The following is a 21,156-nucleotide window of genomic DNA, read 5'->3' on the forward strand; positions in this document are numbered from 1 at the left end:
CTTTCCCTTCACCTCCCTTAGGCCCTGTGCTGAGAGCATCTGAGATGAACCCCCTAGGTATGGGTCTTGCATGTATAAATCTTACAACATACACTGTACAGTTTAGTGTTGCTTTAAGAGCGTCTACAACATGTATTATGCAGCAATTATATAAATTCTTCATATAAAAATGTGTTACAGCAAATACAGGTTAAGAGATTTCCATGAAATTCTCTGTTGTGATGTTTGCATTTAATACTGTTTCAACTGTAGATAGCACAAAATTAAATAAAAATCTGATGTTTTCAGTGTATCCTCCACGGTTTACTTCTGGAAACTCTCAGAAGAATTAAGATTTTGGTTTTTAATATTTTGATTCTGAAACAGTATTATTCCTCTCTGGCCTACTTCCACTGCAAATGAATGTCTTTTAGTTCTAGGTTGACATCTTTGAAAAAATGTCACCTGTAGCATTTGGGAAAGGCAGTCTTGTATCACTAGAAAAAAATTCTAGGAATACATGAAGAGTTAGAGCTGAAAAAGTACAGAAAGAGTATGTGATGATAAAATAAGACTGGTTGAGGGATAAGAAGGGATAATGGAAAAAAATAAGGAACAAGAGAACTATTTAGTAGACACGTGAACATGTTAATCCTTTCCTGGAAACTTGTCATTAATTTTCAATGGTAATTAAATTGCTTTATATTTCATGCACATAATCAGAAATCTACAAGATCATAAAAAAGAGGACCCAAATCTCTGAGTTCAAACTCACATGCTCCTTCTGTGCCTGACTTCAACAGAAAGAAGCAGCAGCTGTTTGTGAAGACTGTAACAATGTAGCATCAAGTATTTTATTTTCAGTTACCAACAAGCACTATGGAACTATTCCATACTTCTCCTACACACAACCTAAAAATAAAAATTGTTGCCGGAGAAATACAACGCTTTAAGGTAAAATATCCTGCTTATTAGTGGCCGCCTCTCCACCATTCTTTTTTCTCGGAGATGGAAAAATTTATTTTCCACTGGGAATGTATTTGCTGGAACCTTTGTGTCCAGCAATGTTCATGGGGGTGGAATGTGTATGTGTGTAGGTGTCTGTGTTTGTTTCCTCCATTACCCACCCACCGAAGCTGGAGACAGAAACAGGACTGTTTACTTTGTTAATACCCACAAAACAAAATCTACAAAGAATATTATGTCTACATTGTTGTGCTATGAGAATGAGAGGAATGAAGACCAAGTGATTGCTGTGCAGATTTCTTCATGTTACAACCCACCTTTTGACCATGAAGTTGCCATTTGAGTTTTCAATACCTACACATAAGGTTGCCCAATTAGCTTTGTGACACTGAGATATATGCCTTACTCCTTCATACTACTGAGATTTTACATCACTTCCTCTTCCCCCCAAGCCTCCTGCAGGATAAAGTACTTGTGTTGACATCTATAGACCTTAGATCATTCTCCCTTCTGCACCCCAATCCCTGACACCCCAAACATTCAGGGTGCCTCACTAAAGGGATGTTCATGATTTGGCTATGTGTTTTCCTGGAGAGAGGTGCACTACAAAATATAGTTATCCTTTAGTCTGACTACTGAATCAACACCATTAAAATACCATATCCTGAAGGAAGATGACATTCAGAGGTTGCATGTTTATAGTGTTTATTTTAAGGAAAAGAAGGCAACCACAACTGAATGGGAGAAAATACAGAAACATTCATCTCAGCAACTCTCCTGCTTGACTCAGTTCAGGCACCACATGGGCAATTGTGAATGAGAGGAGGATTTAATGATGCTGCCTTCAGGAATCTGATATGTTGCTTTTTAGCAACTAGCCAAAGACTTCTGCAAATGACCACATCTGCAATCGCTGAAACATGAGAGCAACAGATGAGCAGTCCTAAAAGAACCCAGCGTGTGCTCAATTTGCATTCTGTCCTGAGTCTCATTATCTCCTTTTTTCTGGTAATTAAAACCGTAGAGAAAAAGATGACAATGAGGAATCTCTCTTCCCTCATCTCCTTTTGGGGAGATATATATTTATGCTTTTCAGGCATCCTGGGACTGCAAGGATCCTGGAAAGTGATTCATGCTCTCCACTTGCTGAATAACAATCCAAATAAGATTCTTATCTAGACTCTGGATTATTTGTTTAAAAAAAATGTTTAAATAGTTGAAATGTAAGTGAGCTGCAGCTACTCCAGCTACGAGAGAGAGCAATGCCACAGGCTGTTGAGTCTCCCTGCTCTCTTCAGTGTCTTCTAATTGTGGACCTCAACTTGAGAAAACGAGATGCTTTTGCTACCTCTGCCCATTCAGTTCAGCACAGCAGGTACTGGCTTGGCACAATGGCCTTCAAGTCACTGTAGGAAGACAGTCTTCTCTGGCTCGGTTGGGCTATCCTACTTACATTAGGGCCTCCAGATGACTACATGCAATTATTCCTTTAGAGTGAGGAGGTGACACACTTCCTGTTCCTTCTCCCCATTGGCCATCTCCCAACACCATAAAGAACACTGAATAGGATGCTTCAGATCACCAACTGTGTCCCCTGGCTAAAGCTTTCTTTTGTTTTCATTTAGTAAAGTGCTGGATGATTTCAAGAATCAGCTAACTGTTGTAGATATAGGACTAAATCAGGCCTGGGCAAAGTATGGCCCACTGGCCAGATCCAGTCCACCAAGCCAATGAATCCAGCCCACAGAGGCAGTGGGGAGCCCCAGGCAAGCTCCCCTGCTTGTTCTGCACGCCGCTCAGAAACATGGCTGCAGGGTGCTTTCTCTATGAGTCCAGAGGGAAGTGGGGGGAGAGGGGGCAGGGGGAACAAGGGGAGAGGCAGAAAATCAGACGCTGCTCCGATCCCCCAGAACAATCCCATTGGCCAGTTTCTGGCTAGAAACTGGCCAATGGGAGCTGCCTGTTTGAAAAACAGGCAGCCACGAAGCACAATTCTCCTGCTCAGTACTCACTCAAGCACATGGCCGAGCAGGCAGGCTGGTCTGGCTGCTGGCTGTTAAGTCTCCGGCCACAGCCTGCCTCTGCCATCCTAGCCCCTCTTTCCCAACCCTCTGCCCCCCACTCCTGCCCTGCTACTCCACAGGCACCTGTACCCCCTCCCAGATCTGGCACCCTATTCTCCTTCCTGAGATCACAATCCCCTCCTACTTTAGGTCACATCCCAAAACCTTGCACTCCAATCCCCTGCCCTAGGTCACAACTACCTCCTTCACCCAAGCTCCCTCCCAGACTCCATTCTCCCTTCTGCACCCCAATCCCTGACACCCCAAGCTCCCTTCTGCACCCAACCTCCATCCCAGTCCATTAATACCATGGAAGAGTGTGGCCCTAGACCACTTTCCAAAATTTTGGAGTGTCCCCCCCAAAAAAATTATTGCCCACCCCTGGACTAAACTCTGCCATTTTCTTCATCTGGGGCAAAGAATTCTGGATAGGGTTTCTAAGAAGGTACCACCATGAAGGCAGATGAACATACAAAGGTCTAAAAAAAGATTTCCCATAGTAAAGCACAGACTGATTAACACTTTATATAGCGCAGTAGGTGTATAAATATAAAAGTCCACTGTTTAGCTAGTTATGTTTTCTTCATAATATGTAATTTGTTTTAGAAAGATAAGCATCTCTGCTAAAGTCTTTTGATCATATGCAAATTAATATTCATGGAATGTAATCAGTGCTGGAAGACTGCTTCCCCTATCTTCTAAAATTTCATTTTCATAACAGAAAAAATATAATAGAACTAAGTGATAACCAGCCTTTGCTACACTTAAAAAGTTTGGATTTCACATACTAAGTGACCAGTGTAGGCTGAAGGGATACACCAGATTTTTAAAAATATTCAGATGTTATTCGGCGTTCCAACTTTTGATTTAGGAGACTAAAATCCACTGACTTTCAAGTGCCTAAATCCTTACTGAAATTGAGAAAAGGCTCCTAGATTGTCACTTCACAGTGCCTTCACAATGTTCTAGCAAGATCTTTACTACTACTTCTAAAAATTGAATACACAATGGAAATAACTTTGAAGAGCTCTAAAATATCCAGAACACAGTGATGAAATGATCCTGGAGAAGCTTCCCAGCCCAAATAAGGAACAGTGGATACCTAAATAACCTTTTAAAAAATTGGACTTAATGCTTAATGTCTTTAGAGAAAAATACCACTTGCTCATGTTAATATTATGGATCAGTTGAGGGTCAACTTCTGGAGTGAAAGCGATGAGGAGTCCTGTGGCACCTTATAGACTAACTTCAGTTAGTCTATAAGGTGCCACAGGACTCCTCATCGCTTCTGCAGATTCAGACTAACACGGCTACCCCTCTGATTCTGGAGTGAAGGAAGTTTGATTAAGAATTACCTTAAGTTCCTGTAGCTGGTCAGGTTCATAGAGTTTTGGAGACAATGCTTGAGAAAGAAAAGCATCAAGTTCCTGGCGACGAAGTATACGGATCCCTGGCCACTGCACCATATACCTACAGCAAAAACAAACAAAGAACGGTTACTAACCTTTCTGTAACTGCTGTTATTTGCACTGCGTTGCACATGTCCATTCCATGTACGTGTCTGTGGATTCCAAGGCAGAGTTGGAAAGTTTTTATCCTTAGAAGTTACTGAAAGGGCAGCTGGAATGTTCTGTGCTGTCTCGTGCACATAAGGCAGTCATAAAGGACTAAGCTACCACAAGGTTCCCTCAGCTCCTTCCTACCAGAATGATTCTGAAAGAAATGTAAAGGAGGGCAGGTGCAACTCAACCCTAAGAGCAACAATTACAGAAAAGTTAGTAACCATTTTTCCTTCTTTGAGGAAGGAAAACATGTCCACTCCACTGTAGGTGGCTCCAAAAAATTCTATTTGGAGACAAGATCTGAATCTATTTGAACAAAAGGACTGGAGCACCACTTGTTCAAATTTAGCTTCATCTCTAGATTGCACAGTGAGAGGCAAACATGCAACACTGTGACTAGTAAAGATGTATTGTGGCATTTAATTAGCTAATCGTGTAGTCGATGGAATTTCCATCAACTACTGCATTAGTTGATATTGGGAAGGGGCACTCACTACCATGCCAAAATCCTCATTGCAAAACCGGAGCTGCCCTTCATTCTGTCTGCAAATACAACAAATAATTGTGATGAAAATCTGAATGGCTTAGTCCACTCCAAATAAAACACTAATCTTTTCTACCATTTTGGAGTACACAGTGACATCTCTCCTTGTTACTGAGAGACTTTGGGAAGCAGGAAGGTAAATAAAATTGCCTAACTGATGTGAGAAGGGGAGAATACTTGCATAAGGAACATCTAACAGGGATGAAGGCAAGCTTTATCCGAATAAAAAAAATCATATATTGAAGATGCAATTTTAACATCCTCAACTCTCCTGGCAGATAACACGTCTACAAAAAATGCTATTTTCACTGAAAGGTGTAACACAGAGCAGGTCACTAGAGGCTCAATGTAGGGACCCACCAGCTTTTTAAGACTCAGCCTCTTTAAGACTCAGCTTTTTAAAATTAAGGCTCCATGGAGGAGAAGGGCTCTGTGTGCAACATCCTGTCTAAGCCCTTTAAAAACCTTCCAGCCATCAGTCTGGAAAAAAGAGAATGGTTATCCGCAGGAAAATTAAACACTGATACACCTGCTAGGTGTACCCTAATTGAGCTAATCCTTGATCTTTCAGATAAGATAGTCCAGCACTTGCTGAACAGAAGAACTAGAGACCCACTTCAGCCTCAATGAGGCAAAAAACTTCTTCCACTTAGCCAGCCATCATCCTTGTTGGTTTTCTACTATTCACTATTCTCTGGAACTGGACTCCTCTGCTGATGGTAGCCAGCAAGTCTCTAGGCTCTCATGTGAAAAAGGCTGGAGTGAAGGAGGTGGACACAATTCTAAAATATGTAAAATATGATCAGTGTGAAGCAGAAGTAATGGAGAGGAACTGACAGAGGTCTGTGAAAACCAGCGTTGATAGGACCATGCTATAACAATCAGTGTAAGATTGACCTCGTCTTGCTTTGCCTTGCATAGAACTCTGGGCACAACAGGGATAGGGATAAACACATACAATAGGGATGCAAATGTTTAAAAGGCGAACCCATGAGAACAGGGGAAGCCCATGCCTGTGGCAGGAGATGGGGGGGGGGGGGGGGAAGGTCGCACTCCAGCCCTACAGCGGGCTGGGACATAATGTTTAACTGGTTATCTAATTAAATGGGATTTTACATCCCTAGCATACAACTGATCCTCTGATCACTGCAGCAGAAATGCATCAGTCATTGAATATAGGCTGCAACCTGACATTTTGTGTTGCTGCAAACAGATTCACTTGAGGGAGTTTTCCAGAGCTGGAAAATGTCCTTGCTATGTCTAGGTGAAGAGACCATTCCTGGAGATTGATTAACAGACTGCCTATGCAGCCTGCCAGCATGGTCTGAGCCTCTGGGAGGCGTGCCTCCTTCAGAAGTATAGAGTTGCTATCTCAGACTATGTATACACTATGGAGTTTTTCTGGGATACCAGTTGTATCCCAGAAAAACTCTGCCACATACAGGGAACACATCTGCTCTTCCAACAGTCCTGTAAACCTCATTTCAGGAAGAAGATAGGCTCTTCCAAAAAAGGAGATTTTTTCCAAAATTTGGCCCGGTGTAGACAGGCCAAATTTCGGAAAAGCTTTTTTCAAAAAAACAATTGGAAAATGGTTTGCAAATTGCAAAGTGCAATTTGCGTACCTTTTTCCAAAAAAAGACGTGTACTGTAGACACAGCCCCAGCTCCTATCTAGTGAAGACTGGGCTACATAAAACCTGGCGATCATATTGTCAATTGGCATGATATGTTCACTCTCTGATGTGAGGAAGGAATGCAATGCAAACTAATGAGATATTCTTCAGCTCCCTGATATTTATGTGCATAGATATCTTTGGGAGAGGATAAGCTTTCAAGTTCAGAATGAGACTTTACATTGCAAGCAATCTTGTCTATGTAGTAAAACCCTAGCTGTTGTCAACTCTAACTCCATTAAGTTCTATTTTCTGTACTGAAGACAGGACTGACTGTTGATTAGCAGGCTGAGCAAGTCAAAGGCTGCCTGCAATCTGGCTTGACCTCCTATCAGCCAGCTGTGTAGGTAAGGGAATATATGTACCCTTTGTCTCCACAGGAACTGCTACCAAAGCCATATGCTTTGTAAAAAACATAAGGGGCAGCCAACAGATCGAAAGGGAGGACTGTGAACTCATAATGGTGGTCACCAATGGTGAAGCTCAGAACTTTTCTGTCTTACTGCTCAATTTCCATGTGAAAGCAGACATTCTTTAAGTCAAGAACATACCAGTCAACCAGATCCAGGGAAGGAATAATGAAAGCTAAAGTGACCATCTAGATTTTTTTTTAAGCTTGTCTAATCTAAAAGACTTGCTTTCTGGATCAGGATGTATTAGGAATGAAACCGCTTACTTATAAAACAAAGGAGGGATTTCTCCACAGCTCTTTAAAAACAGACGAAGAAGGTCTCTTGTAGACCTGGTCTTGTAAGAGCTGTCCCAGAAAAGGGACAGGGAAAGGAAAAGGAAAGGTGGGGCAAAAATAAAACAGAGCAAACACCTCATTTGCACCATGCTTAGAACCTACCAATCTGTTGTAACTCAACTGAAGTGGGTCAGGTATTTTGCAAGAACTGGACCAATAAACGGTGGCACTCTTGGAACTGGTAGACTGCTCTCAATCTGCCCATGAAAAATGAGTTCTTGGAAGATGCTGCCTGCCTTAAACCAGTGACTGTAGACAAAAAGGGCAGCAACAGAGGTTACCATTTCTAACCCCCTGCTTCTTCCCTTTTGTAGGTCTTGGGCTTAAGGATAAATCAATGAAAATAATGAAGACAGAACACTTTCTGCTTCACCGCTGAAGTGTAAATGCCCACGGTCCTCAGGGCTGCCCTAGAATCTCTGAGACTAAGCAGAGTCTCAGCTGTCTTTTCTGAGAATGGCTGCTCACAGGGTAAGCCCTGAATGGTCTATTGCATCTCTGAAAGGAAGCCAGAAGAGTGCAGTTGGGATGAGCGCTTTTCAGGATGGCAGAGGCCACGCTGTGTACAGCGGAATCTGCTGCATCGAGATACACCTATCGAGCTGTTCTAGCAACCTACTTGCTCTTACCCTCCTCTATCAACGTGAGAAACTCTTGTTTTGCCTTATATGGGAGCCTGTCCTTCAATTTCAAACCTATCCCTCACAGAATGAAATCAAAGCATCTCAGCACAGTTTGCTGGTTCATAATGTTACACTATAATCCACCTATGAAATAAAGCTTCTGCCCCAAATAAGTCCAACTTCTTGTCCTCTTCATTCCTGGGGCTAAAGTCTGGTGTCCCTGCCTTTTCTCTTCAGTTGCTGTGGCAACGTCAAGAAAAATTGTAGGAGGATGGATATACAATGCTCAGCCCTTCTGGGAAGGGACACAGTGCCTTCTCTCTACTCTTTTAGCGGTCAGAGGCACGGAAGCTGGGATCTGCCAGCAAACCTTGGTAGGGTCTAAGATAGCTCAGATAGCTTTGTCAATATAAGAGGTTCTGGGGCTCTACAATGTTAGGAGATATGTTAGCCTGAGAAATTTTTCCCACTCCTCTGGGTGGATATCAAGAGTCTCCTCCTCAAAGCTCCTGGTAAGTCTTAAAATAAATTACCCAGAGATGGAGAAATAAGCTCCACCACAAGGAGCGGACCAAGAGGACACTAGTGGTTCAATTCCTGCAGTTGCTCAGGAGAGAGATCCCAAGTATGTTCAGTGTTGGGCTTGGTAGCAGTGCCACAACACTCCTGACACCCAGCAGATGGAGCCATCTGACAACTTAAAGCCATGACAAATGCTGCATTTGTCTCTTACATAAGCTTCCTCCAGGCATTTAAGGCAGGTGGGGTGAGAGTCACTATTGTGCATAGCCTTCCCACAAGAGTGGCAGCACTTGAGATCCAGAATGTAGGATAACTTCAATGCCAGGGCTAGTACAAGCTCAATGTTTTTAAACTAATTACTAAACTACACTATTACATCTGCACGGTACGTACAGGTCTGGAGAAAGACTTGCAATGACAGAGTGTGCCAATAATGGTCACAGATGGTAGGAAGGCACTAAGGTGTATGTAGAGCGCTCAGCCCTTTATGCCTTCCCAACAACCACAAGGCAGGAGAGGGTGCTCAGGCTGTCCCAGCAGGTACTGCCAAGGGGGGAAAAAACCTCTGACAACTGTGCACTGAAGAGCACAAACACCTCCCACGGAATGGACATGTGGCATCACTCAAAGATGACTTTTCCAGAGTCCTCACTTTAATAGCTAAAGTAAGCGGTATTACTGTCTCAACAGCAAAGTCACCAGAACAAAAGCAAAAACTTTTTGTCCAGGCCTCAAAGTAAAAAATAAGACATAGCTAAAAAGACTGACATATATTTTGGTAAATCTCCTAATTGATGACAAATTAATTACTGTTTTTTGCAGCCTATTGTTCTGATAAGAGTGACGAGAGGTGTGATCTTTGTAGCTTGATATCTTGTTTCTTTCACCAATAGAAGTTGGTCCAATATAATACATTACCTCACCCACTTTGTCCAAATTATTGTAGTCTGTGCTGATCCAAATACTTTTGCAGAATATAAACATATATATTTGATCAAAGTTACTCAAAGAAATAGTAACGTTGTTTGACAATACTTATTACATTATACCCCTTGAGATGGCTCAGAGAACCTGAATTAGGAAAATATCCATTATTTGATACAAATGTCCAAGCAAAATATACTGATGATGCTGCCTCTGAACTCACCCTACAGTACACATCATCAGAACATCTCACAACTTTCAATAACAATGGGTAAGATAGGCCGTAAAAATACTACCTAAAGAAAAAGTAAGACCTAATAATATAGTATAAAGGCTTCATCAGCCTGAGATGAACACGCTACTGAGGACTGAAATCATAGCAACATTTATGCTGGTCATTCCAAACAAGTGCCAATAAAACTTTTATGCCTCACAAACGATATATGTTACAACACAGACACATTTTTTTTTTACAAATATGTTAAGGATTTAAATCTCTCTCTATATAAAAACATTTTCCTGCGAGATGACGGAGTGATGTCATGTCACTGGCACTGCCCTGCCCCCTTACATCACTCCCCCATGGTGGAGGGCTGTCATCTTAGGCCGCAACCACCAGCACCACTAGTCAAACCCCAACAGCTCACAAGGGTCACCCAGGCTCAGCCTCAGTCACCCCCCAGATCCATCATCACCCGATCCTGGAGCTCAGCCTCACAGTCACCCCCAGAGCCAGGATCAGCCCACCCCACGGAGCTCAACTGCTCTAGGCCCTGCCAACATTGCACAGGCAGCAGCCTTAGATGTGGCCAAGCTCCCCTCCCCAGCAGCAAATCCAGGACTATCCCAGCTGCTCCTCCAGGCTACTGCTGCCCCCCCCCGCCGGCCTCTCTGCTCCCTGCAGCCCAAGCACAGAGCCAGGTGCTGTCAGTGGCCATGATCTCTGCCCCCCACCTGGGAGTGGGGGTTTGAGGTCTCAGCAGGGCGGTGAGGATGCAGGGTCTTGGCACGTGGGGGGAGGCGGGAGGCTGGAGCGGGCTCCCAGTGCGGCCCCAGCCCACTTGCTCACCACTCTGCTGAGACCCTGCACCCCCAGCCCCTTCACTTACCACTCTGCTGAGACCATACACCCCCAACCCCCTCACTCACCCATTCCACCGAGACCCCCACATCCTCAGCCTGCTCCTGCACCTTCTCCCCTAGCCAGACAGCTACCCCAAGCCTGCTTCTGCCCCAACACTCTGCCCCCAGCCCACTCCTGCACCCTCCAACCTGGCCAGACACCTACCCCCAGAGAGATGTGCGTTGGCGAGCATACCCCTTATGATCTCTGGCAGCAAAAGCTGCCGTGCACACGTGTGGGGGGGAGGGGTGTGTGTTGGTGAGCATAGTGAGCAGGGGGCACAGCCCCCTAGTAACATTATTGGAAATAGTTGTATTCTACTCCTACGAAGCCTTACAATCCACCGTACCTTTTAAAGCCTTGGTGGAAACCATGAGGCAGTACATAGCCACACATGTGGACCAAAGAACACTATTACTTTTGAAAACTTCGGCTCATGACATCGACTCATAACTTTCAGCGGCAAGAACCATCTCTCGAAGAACTATACATGGCTCAAAAGGCAAGATAAATTAATATTAAATTGGAGGCAAACAAATTTATCATCTCAAACATTGACCTTCCATTTATACAAACCTTGCAACCTTTCAGCCTGAGATCTTGGGTCCTGCCAGATTAAGCAGCAAGAGCTGGGTCCTATTAAGAGACTAGGGATTCCCCCTAAACATACATCGGTCTCATTCCTAATTCAGCTCCAAAGCTGGGGGTTAGTATATTCCTTCTTAATTCTGCACTTTTCACGTGGGCCAGTCTAAGGAAGGGAACCAACAAGCCTAATACAGTGAATCCTACTACCTGGTAAGCAGAAAATCATTTACATGAGCTTTCCAATTTCAAAAAGCTACTAAGCAACTATTTTCTGCAATGCCTGTTGGCTTCTCTTAGGGAAGAAAGTGTCAGTTTCTATGATCCAGAAGGCAGTGTTTGTGTCTGGCTACTTAGAAGCCTAACAAATTAATCTAAACCAATTCAAATGCAAAGATACAACTGTGACAAAATAGGCAAATTTTCTTCTTTTAACTCTCCATGGAATTAGCTGAAAAACAGACAAGTACCTAGCACACATCTAAGAATTACAGAACCGAGGATGTCCTTTCTTCCAAAACCACTTGAAGTATGAATTATTAATTTTCAAAGTCATGGTTTAATGCAAGATTGAGAAAGACTTGAGAGAGCAATATATAATACAGAGTAATACACACATTTATTTCATGTTCTTTCAACTTGTGTGATAAACCCTCACCTTAATACACAACAGAGCACCATAAGATGAGTGGGCACATTAGTTGGATTGAGCATTGCTGGTGTATCTGATCTCATACAGGCCAAAAAAGCCCTCATTCTTCGGTTCTTGTCTTCTACTGCTTTTCCCAGCCACAGCTTCTTCAGATTGGGACAGGTCCATTCCCTGAATGCAAGCGCTTCTACCAGTTCAGGGGTTTGGGGAGATTTTCCTTTGTAAGCAGCCCATTCTTTAATTATCACTGGTGAAACTATAGACAAAAACAATTAAAAAAGGAATTCAAAGGCTTGTATATTTTAAATTTCATATACAGATAACCTCCCCATTTAAATCAAGAGGTCATTTTAATCCAGGTGTATTTTTAGATACATTGGCTGTTCTGATTCTGTATCATCTATGCTAACTTGCATGACTAGTAACCAATCAGCAAGGTCCTGAATGATCATTTCTTCACATGCTCTCATTCAACCCGTTCTCTAATATGTAATATAAAACCACAAATATTCAGTAGGAATGTTACTGACAATTTGTTTTTAACCCAATTAGTTAAAAGTATTTTTCTCTATCAATGGAAAATAAGCTATTTATTTCTCTTTGATTCAAGAGTTGGAGGGATAAAAAATGAAGAATACTTCCCCACATAGCACAAATACAAAATATTTCCTAAGCATCAGTTATTTTCATCCCTTCAGCTTTATCTCTGCAGAGCCTTACAAAAAGCAAAAGGAGGACCAGAAAGACGCGCATAGGGAGTGTAAATGAAAAAGGAAATCTTGGGCAGTGATGTCTAATGCTCATTTATCAGCCACGATAGCCACACAGGCCTGGTATAAAGGGGCAAGGTCTTCATAAGACATGGGGGGTGGGCAGCTTCAGATGAGCAGCGGTAGGACAAACCTCACTCTTCTGTCAAATCTGCTCTCTCTGGAGACACTGGGTTGGTTAAGGAGGCAGAAGACTGGATTCCTCAGCAATACCTGGGTTTTGCTTTGTGGGCTGTCAGCCCTGAGCGTAGGAAAATATACTCTGCCTCTGCTCTGCCTTGTACTACTTTCTGCAGAGAGACAGTGTATAAATTCCCACGTTATAGTGTGACCCTTGAATCCTTGATGGAATGGAACTCTCAGTTCCTTTGATTGATGAACTTCATCTCCTGAAAGGGTAGGTCCTCTTTCATGAACTTGGCATGCTAGATGTTGAGAGGCATACAACTCATCTCAAATCGGACAATCAAGGCCACTGACCTTGCAGATATATCACGTGACCACAACTGTCTGCAACAATGTCCCTGATATTCCTCTGGCCTTCCTACATGATCTCCTTTATGTCATTACTGTTCTCCTCTGGGATTTTTGAAAGAGAATAAGTGACCCTCTCACATTTGAAGTGAAGTGACTGTATTTAGGGAATAATGCCTGGTAGTTCCCTACTGAAAACTGCAGCAAGGTTAATGAATATTCTTCTCATCCAAAAAAAGTCTAATTTCCAAGGTTCCTTGTTGAAGCTGAGCATGTTTAGCAAACTTTTCTTGTACTGCAGAAATGACTAGGAACCCTGTGGGTGGGCGCAGAAGCACTCAGAGCCCTTGGAGGTTATTTTAATACCTTTTATCTTCCCACTTGCAAGTGAGTACAGAAGTGGCCACGATCTACCATAGCTCCTCTAGTTCCTCTACCCACTCATTAATCAGGAGGAGGATGAACCTGGACAGTGCTGTCACACTAAAGACTTCCTTGTACAGATTTGGACTTAATATCCAGGGTTTCCACAATTCTGGACTAGAGGTCCTGCAAGTCTTTTAAGTCACTGATCACACGTGTGGGGGCTAGGCTAGGTTTCCTAGAATGGCATCAGGGATAATTGTGGTAGGCACCTCTGTCATTTCCTGCAGCCCCCACATTTGTTTCCAGTGTGGGTGACCTAACCAATGATAATGCCAGATAGTGAGATCTCCTCCTCTTATGTGAATCTATGTTCCCTTTGAGTGGACATAAACACCAGAATTACTACCTGCAATGCACACCTACAGCAAGGTGGACACTGATACATACTTGAAGAATTATATATTCCATGTGTGCAATATAGGTATAGGTAACATCTCACTTTCAGAGAATACCATCTAACAGATAGCTACTCAAGTTGCCATAACTGGTCATTGAGAACTGTGGTGGTAAAGAGTAACAATAACTAAAAGCCTTAGATGTCCTGAGACCCCATCAATCTTACAGATCTGGATATTGCACAGAAACCACTCTTCTCGCACTTGATAAGAATCTCATTCCAGCAATAGATAGTGATCAGTTGTCTATGTTGAAATTTGATTATCAGCTGCCTTCAATTCTAGTGAATATGAAGTACTGTTGACTTGCCTAAAGCTGTTTTATATATATACACAGAGAGAGAGAGAGAGAGAGAGAGAGAGAGAGAGAGAGAGAGAGAGAGAGAGAGAGAGAGAGAGAGAGAGAGAGAGAGAGAGAGAGAGAGAGAGGTCTCCTTGAGCACGCATATATATGAGAGGGGGACAGGTCTCCTTGAGCAGCTTTGACTCCGGTTATATTTGTATATCGATCGCCAAGGACATTTCTGTGCAAGGTATTGCACCATTCTCATTCAGTATACGAACAAAGTATTTTTGTGTACTTTCTAACTGTCTGATCTCAGTATTGCAGGAGACATTGCAATTACAAAAGTTAACTCATTGGTACAAAAGAAAATAGTGGCTGAAATTCAAATGACTGAAATAGCTCCCTCCATCTAATTTGTTTCACCAACAAAAGCTGTGATTCACTCCACTTCAGATATGAAGATAACTTAGGCTCTTAAGTATAAGAATAGACTTAAGCTAGTATCCAATGGGAAGAACTGGTAGGACTTAAGACCTTGCCATAGGCGAGTGGAGGGCAACCTGCGGTCCATCAGTGTTCTATGCATGACCTGCAAGACATTTTGTTAACAGTTGCCCATGCACAGAGCTGCCAGATTCTGCTGGTTTCAGTCAGTGTATATTTTCCCTACCAGTATTACTAAAATGACATGCACACAAAGCAAAAGCATATGGACTGTGTACTGAATGCACACAACACTGACGTAGGACCATGCGTTCCCTCTGCATCCAAAGTACAATTACAGTTCAATTAGCACACCCTGCAAATTCTAAGTACACAAGCATAGTTAGCAACAATACTCTATCCCACGAGACAGTCTTGATTGTGACCACCTTACAGACCACAGAGATGAAGGAGGGCTACTCACTAGCCTAGATTGCCCATCACTGCCCTAGACAGAAGCCCAAGGGTATTTTGAAATCAAATTGATAAAATATAAAACGGTTTTGTTTAGCTCTGAAACAATGAAGAAACATCTTAGCAGAAGACTAAATGATTGCACTGTAACTCTACCCTTAACTCAATGGATAAGTAGGGAATACTAACATCTTGGTAAATGTAATGTTCGATGAATTAGTCACTACAATTGGAAATTCCATATGAACAAATTTAAGTTAATTGCCAGAAGGGAAACAGTAGATACATAATTTTTCATCCTAATTTCCAAGATGATTTGGTTTGTCCGACAGGCTACTTTTTCCTGAAAAAAAATGTCACTATTTACTTCCAAGAAATAACACATTTCTCAGAGCTTTTAAAAAAGGACAGTCAACTAAAAATGATACTTGTATAAAAAATCACTACTTCCCCTTCTCCCCCATTACCAAACTTCTTATTACTTTAATTTTTTTTTGGGGGGGGAGAGGGGGTCTATTTTTTATATTTGTTCACTGTTTATACATTGTTTAACCTTGGTTAGTTGGGTCTCTCAGACAGCAAAAGAGGAAAGAGAAAAAATTCAAAAGGAAAGCGTGGGTGTTAAACAACAAAAACTGTAAGGAAGATCCAGAAGCAGATATTCTTAACCTTTTTAAACTGAATAGACAGTGCCCAGATAAGTCACTTTTGCCAACCAAACCTTCTCTCTGAGGGATGCTGAGTAAGGAGAGTCGGCCAGAAGAACTTGGGAGTTTGCTGCTGCGACTGGCTGATGTAATGGTGATTAAAAGGGCTGTCTTCAGAGTAAAGCAGTATAAAGACCATTCAGAAAGAGGCTTAAAGGTGGGCTCCATGTGGTAAGAATAACATTAAGATCCCACCTTGGAGGTGTTCTGCTGATTGGCTGGTGAGTCTGTAGTAATGCCTTTAGAAATGTGGATCCCATAGGGTCCATAGGAAAAAAAAGAGCAAGATCGATAGTGTTTTCTCTAAACTATGAGGCAGCACAGACTCCTCCCCCCCCCCCCCCCCCCCCCCCAAGCTGCTTAATAAGCCCTGCAAAGCCAGGGGCTCAGGACTCATGCATGGAGCTTTCTGGTGGGGGGGATAAGCACTTCTCCCTCAGCGACAGCAGCAGCTCCCTGCTGAGGACAGAACAGAGAGTCTCTCCCAAGCAGGGCAGAGCTACACAACAGCCTAAAGTAGGGGTTGGCAAGATAGGATCTGAGAGATTGGCCTGGGGGATGGGGCAGCACAAGTCTCCCCCCTACCCCCCACCCGGAGCTGAGAGCTACATAGAGGGAGCAGCCTGCAGTTTTAAGTGATATGGGGCTGCAGCAGGCAGGGAGCCCACCCTGCCTTGGGGGTGCTGCCTGGCGGCTGGCTGGGAGATGTGTAAGTAAGTGACTCCCAGTCAAAGCCAGCCTGCCTCTGGCACTCCTGCCTCACCCAGCACCGCAACTCCCTCCCCCCAGTCACCATCCAACCCCCCTGCAATCCCTGCCCCAGGTAACAACTCCCTCCCAGATCCTGCACCCCCTCCTGCCAGAATCCTCTCCTACACCCATAGCCCTATCCCAGACTCCGTACCCCGATCTCCTGACCAGAGCACAACCCTCCCCTTCACTCAAACTCCCCCTCAGACCTCTCATCTCCTGCACCCCGGTCCCTTACCCCGTGTGCCCTTCTGCACTATTCTAGATCCTTCAACTCCTACACAATTTCCAAAACGGTGGAGTGGCCCCCTCACCAAAAATTATTGTCCACCCCGGCCTCTGTCCTCAACAGGGAGCTGCTGCTGTCACTGAGGGAGAATGGTCCTCCCCAAACCAGGCAGCTGTGAGTGCGAATCCTGTGCTCCTGGCTGAATGAGGCTCGTTAAACAGCCGTGGGGCTGAGGACATTGATGACCGTACTGGAAGGTAGTATGTCAAGACTGCTTCAAGGTGGCTCTGACGGACCAAGGGGCCAGCGTGTATCAACTGTAAAATAGTGTCAAGGATTTTTGGCCTTTTGCGTTGGGTGGCCCAAACCGAAAATCTTTTCCATTTAAAGAAGCAAGCTTTCCTAGTGAAGAGCCTTCTACAGTTTGGACCTCGCTGGTCCGGCACCTTGGGACCTGACTGATCCCAAACAAGGGGATTGGCTGAACCAGGGAAGGTCCCTCCCTTTGTGGCTGTGCTGCCACTAGGCTAGGGCTCCAGCCTGCCCCTGCTGCTGCCTCAGCCCCAGGTGCTCTCTCTGGCCCCGCTACTGCCGGAGCCAGAGCACAACGGCCAAACCTGAATAGCCACTTGGCTCTGCATCTGGGGCCGGAGCTCTGTGGGTGGGGCAGAGGGACAGGGCTGGAGCTCCCTGGCTGCCGCTGGGGCTAGAGTTCCCCAGGTGCTAGAGCCAGAATGCAGCTGGAGCTCTGCAGACAGGAACAGGGACAGAGATCCCTGGCTGCTGCTGGGATTGGAGCTTCCTGGTTGGGGCTGAAGGTCCACAGCTGCAGCAGGGATTCCACTGGGGCCAGGGAGCCATGCCATCCATCCTCCGCACCTCCCCCCTCACCTCCCACACTCTGTGCTCCCAGCTGAGTCGCTGGTGCCCCTTCCAGCGCTCCTACCCTATCGCCAGATCTCCTTTTTCCTGGGCTCTGTGGTCTAGGAACATCCATGGTCCATGCCCAATCACGGATGTTGCCAGACCAGGGAGTTCTGGTTAAGGGAGGTACAACCTGTACTTTGCAGCAGAATCTCTTGTACTTGTAATGAGCAGCCTCTGTTGGTAGCACTCAGACAACCAACATCCACTTTGTCAATACTGGGTATGGGTGAAGATTCTCACCTTCTTTATTGTACCTGGACTGCCTTGTGGTGTTACAGAAGCCTAGAGACACATTTTAAGGAGATGTTAGCTAGAATTGTCCTGAAGATATCCATAACACCGTGACTGTACCCTATCTGATTTTGCATCTCTCTCTAGGAATCAAGAGAATTGGCACAAATGTATATACACGACTTTGATCTCCTACTATGAGGAAGGTATCTTGCAATGACTGAGGGGGCTCATGCCTTCCTAAAACAAAAGGTTGGCCATTACTTATGGTCTTTGGTTACAAACAAGTCTATAATAGGTTTTCCCATTATGCTGGTTTAAGGACAGAGCTGTTCACAGACCAATTGTTAATCTGCTCATTATTCTCGTATGTTTATGTGAAGAGTCACATTCTCTTGAGACCGAGCCAGTACATGGATGTGTGCCCCAACGTGCACTTGATACATCTGTAACAAAAATCTTTCAAGATACATCAGAATTGGGAACATTTCAGAGAAAGGCAATAAAAATGGATAGAAAGCATGGAAAAGCTTCAATGTGAGGAGAGATTAAAAAAACTGGGAGTGTTCAATTAAGAGGAGAGATGCCTGGAGGGGTATAACAGAGGACTATAAAAGGACTATAAAATTAGCAAGGATGAGTAGGAATAGTGTTCCTAGCCTCTGTTTCTCTGGAGAAGGGTGACAGAGGAGAGATCATGTGAGAATAATCTGTTGTGTTCCCTCCCTCTGGGGCATCTGGTATCAGCCACTGTTGGCAGACAGGATACAGGGCTAGATGGACTTTTGGTCTGACCCAGCCTGGCTGTTCTTATGCAGCTATCCCAGAACAAGCCTCCTCTTGTCAACTAATCATGTAGTCTATACAAATTTTATCGACTACACAACTAGCATAATACCCATTCCTTACCATCCTTATTCATAACACCAGAACCAGCAAAGAAATGAATAGGCAGGGGGTCTGAAAACCAAATGTAAAGAAATACTTCTTCACACAACACACAGCCAACCTGTGGAACTCACTTCCAGAGGAAGCTGTGAAGGTCAGAAGTATAACTTAAATTAGGCAAGTTTATGGAGGATAGGTCCAACAATGGCTATTAGCTAAGATGATTAGGGACACAATCTCATGTTTTGTATGTCCCTAAACTTCTGCTAGAACCTGGGACTGGACAATGGGGGAGAGATCACTTGTTAAAATTGTCCCGTTCTGTTTGTTCCCTCTGAAGCATCTGGCAACAGCCATTGTTGAAGACAGGATACTAGTTTAGATGGACTACTGGCTATATTTTTAGGTTTTCCTATAAATTCTATTATCTATGATGGGCTCAGAGTCCATTTCCCAAACTGCATCAAGAATTTCAGCTTTTTGCATGGGTAAGTCAAGGTTGTGGCAACTTCCTGAGGAGAACGACCATTGATCAGTCATGTGAAATTGGGACAGATGTGAATATCACCTCAGATATGTCACCACCACAGGACAGGCATTTTGTAAAGGTTCTTGGTTCTGTGCTGAGACTGGTATCACTTTGTACTGGCAGAGACAGAATCCCACTGTAAATTGCAGGTATTTTTCTGCAGGTGGGATGGATGATGACATGGTATTATGCATCTTCTAGACAGCCATGAAACAATCTTAAGCCTGAAGGTCAGAGATGATGGAGGCCAAAGTTACTACCCTGAATCTGAGATGGCATATATATTTGTTCAGTTTTCTCAGGTCTAGAATAGGACAAAATCTCCCGGTTTTTTTGGGATAAGAAAATATCAGGATTAGAAGCCTCTTCCTCTATACTCCAGAGGCACTTCTTCTATTCCTTCACTTATTTGAGCTGATTCTCAAGAGAAAAATCCTGAAGAACAGGGAATGGGGGCAGCATGGAGTGAGGATCAAAACTGGATGACTTCCAGCACCCACCTGTCACTTTCTTTCATCAGGCGTTGTCTATGGAAAGAAAGGTGATGCACAAAAGGTAGGGTTTAGAGATGGCTCCTTAGTGTTCAGGTGTGGCCATGAACTTGTGTAAAACTTGCTCCCTGAAAGCCAGTACAGTGGGACAACAGTTGAGGAAGGTACCCCTCTAAGAAAGCCTCTGCTTCTTCCTAAGCAGAAGTTCAGAAAAATCTTAATTGGTGTTATGTGTCTTCTGCCTTGTTTGCCCCAGGACCCAACTGTCTTACAGTTTGTGGTACATGCCTATGAAGTAGAATGTGGCCCTGGAATGTCTGAGGGTGTGTCATCCATATGAGTGGTAAATAGTTCTGTGCTCTTGAGGATAAATCTTCAATTGTACTTCTGCTGGAACACGAAACTCTGTAAAGTTACAAAAGTGGCCACAGATCTAGCTGAAGCATTGTATGCATCCATGGCTGCCACAATAATGTCTTCAAATTCTACTCTGCAGTCTTATATTCTCCTTCACAGCTAATCTTCCCACTACTCCAAACTGTATCTTGCAAATAAGGCCTCCTAACTGACAATTCACAACTGCAGTGATGCGGATGAACTATCCTTTATTCCAAATAAGTAAGGGGTGCTTGTAATCTACTTAGTCTGCTCATGAGTCAGACACAACCAACAAAGGATGGTAGTGAAAAAACACAGAATACAAGTGGATAGTGTTAACAAATTTTATAACTTCTCACAGCCACATGCTGGATATTATGTTTTCCAAAAACACTTAGATTGATCAGACCATTTGTAAATAGCATGAAGAGAAGGAAAGTGGAACTCTGACTCTGAACAGTAGCATTGTTTGCAGCTCTGAACATGCAATATCAAAATGAATACTTGCCAGATGAAGTCTGCCCCCCTCGTAGTCATGTTTGCAGAGGTCAAAGTCTTCTGTTCCGGAATCTTAGCTATTTCCTGAGGAGCTCAGATTTCTTTGCTGAAACAATATCTGTGCAGAACACTACTGTGAAATGACTGAGGCTGGTTATATTTTCTTCTCTGAGCAAGAGTATAGATTCAAAAAGAATAAAGGCTCACTCTGGAAAGTTAAGTGAATTAAGTGACTCAGCTGTTCTCTCACTGAATAGTTTTGCTGTCTCAAACGAGAGTGTTTGGACCTCTTTTGGATGGAGCCAGGATACATG

General features: G+C 43.7%; 1 protein-coding gene across 1 annotated transcript in view; it reads right to left on the minus strand.

Annotated features, from left to right (window-relative positions):
- The window catches only part of FAM120A (family with sequence similarity 120 member A), a 111,169-nt gene that overhangs the window by 18,701 nt on the left and 71,312 nt on the right, over positions 1-21,156 (minus strand). The window contains exons 11-12 of the mRNA XM_075939695.1: positions 11,973-12,222; positions 4,364-4,478 (exon numbers count right to left, since the gene is read on the minus strand). Coding sequence (XP_075795810.1) covers positions 4,364-4,478; positions 11,973-12,222 — 365 coding nt within the window. The remainder of the gene's footprint in view (positions 1-4,363; positions 4,479-11,972; positions 12,223-21,156) is intronic.

This window comes from Pelodiscus sinensis, chromosome 11 (assembly GCF_049634645.1).
Source record: "Pelodiscus sinensis isolate JC-2024 chromosome 11, ASM4963464v1, whole genome shotgun sequence".
Lineage (NCBI taxonomy): Eukaryota > Metazoa > Chordata > Testudines > Trionychidae > Pelodiscus > Pelodiscus sinensis.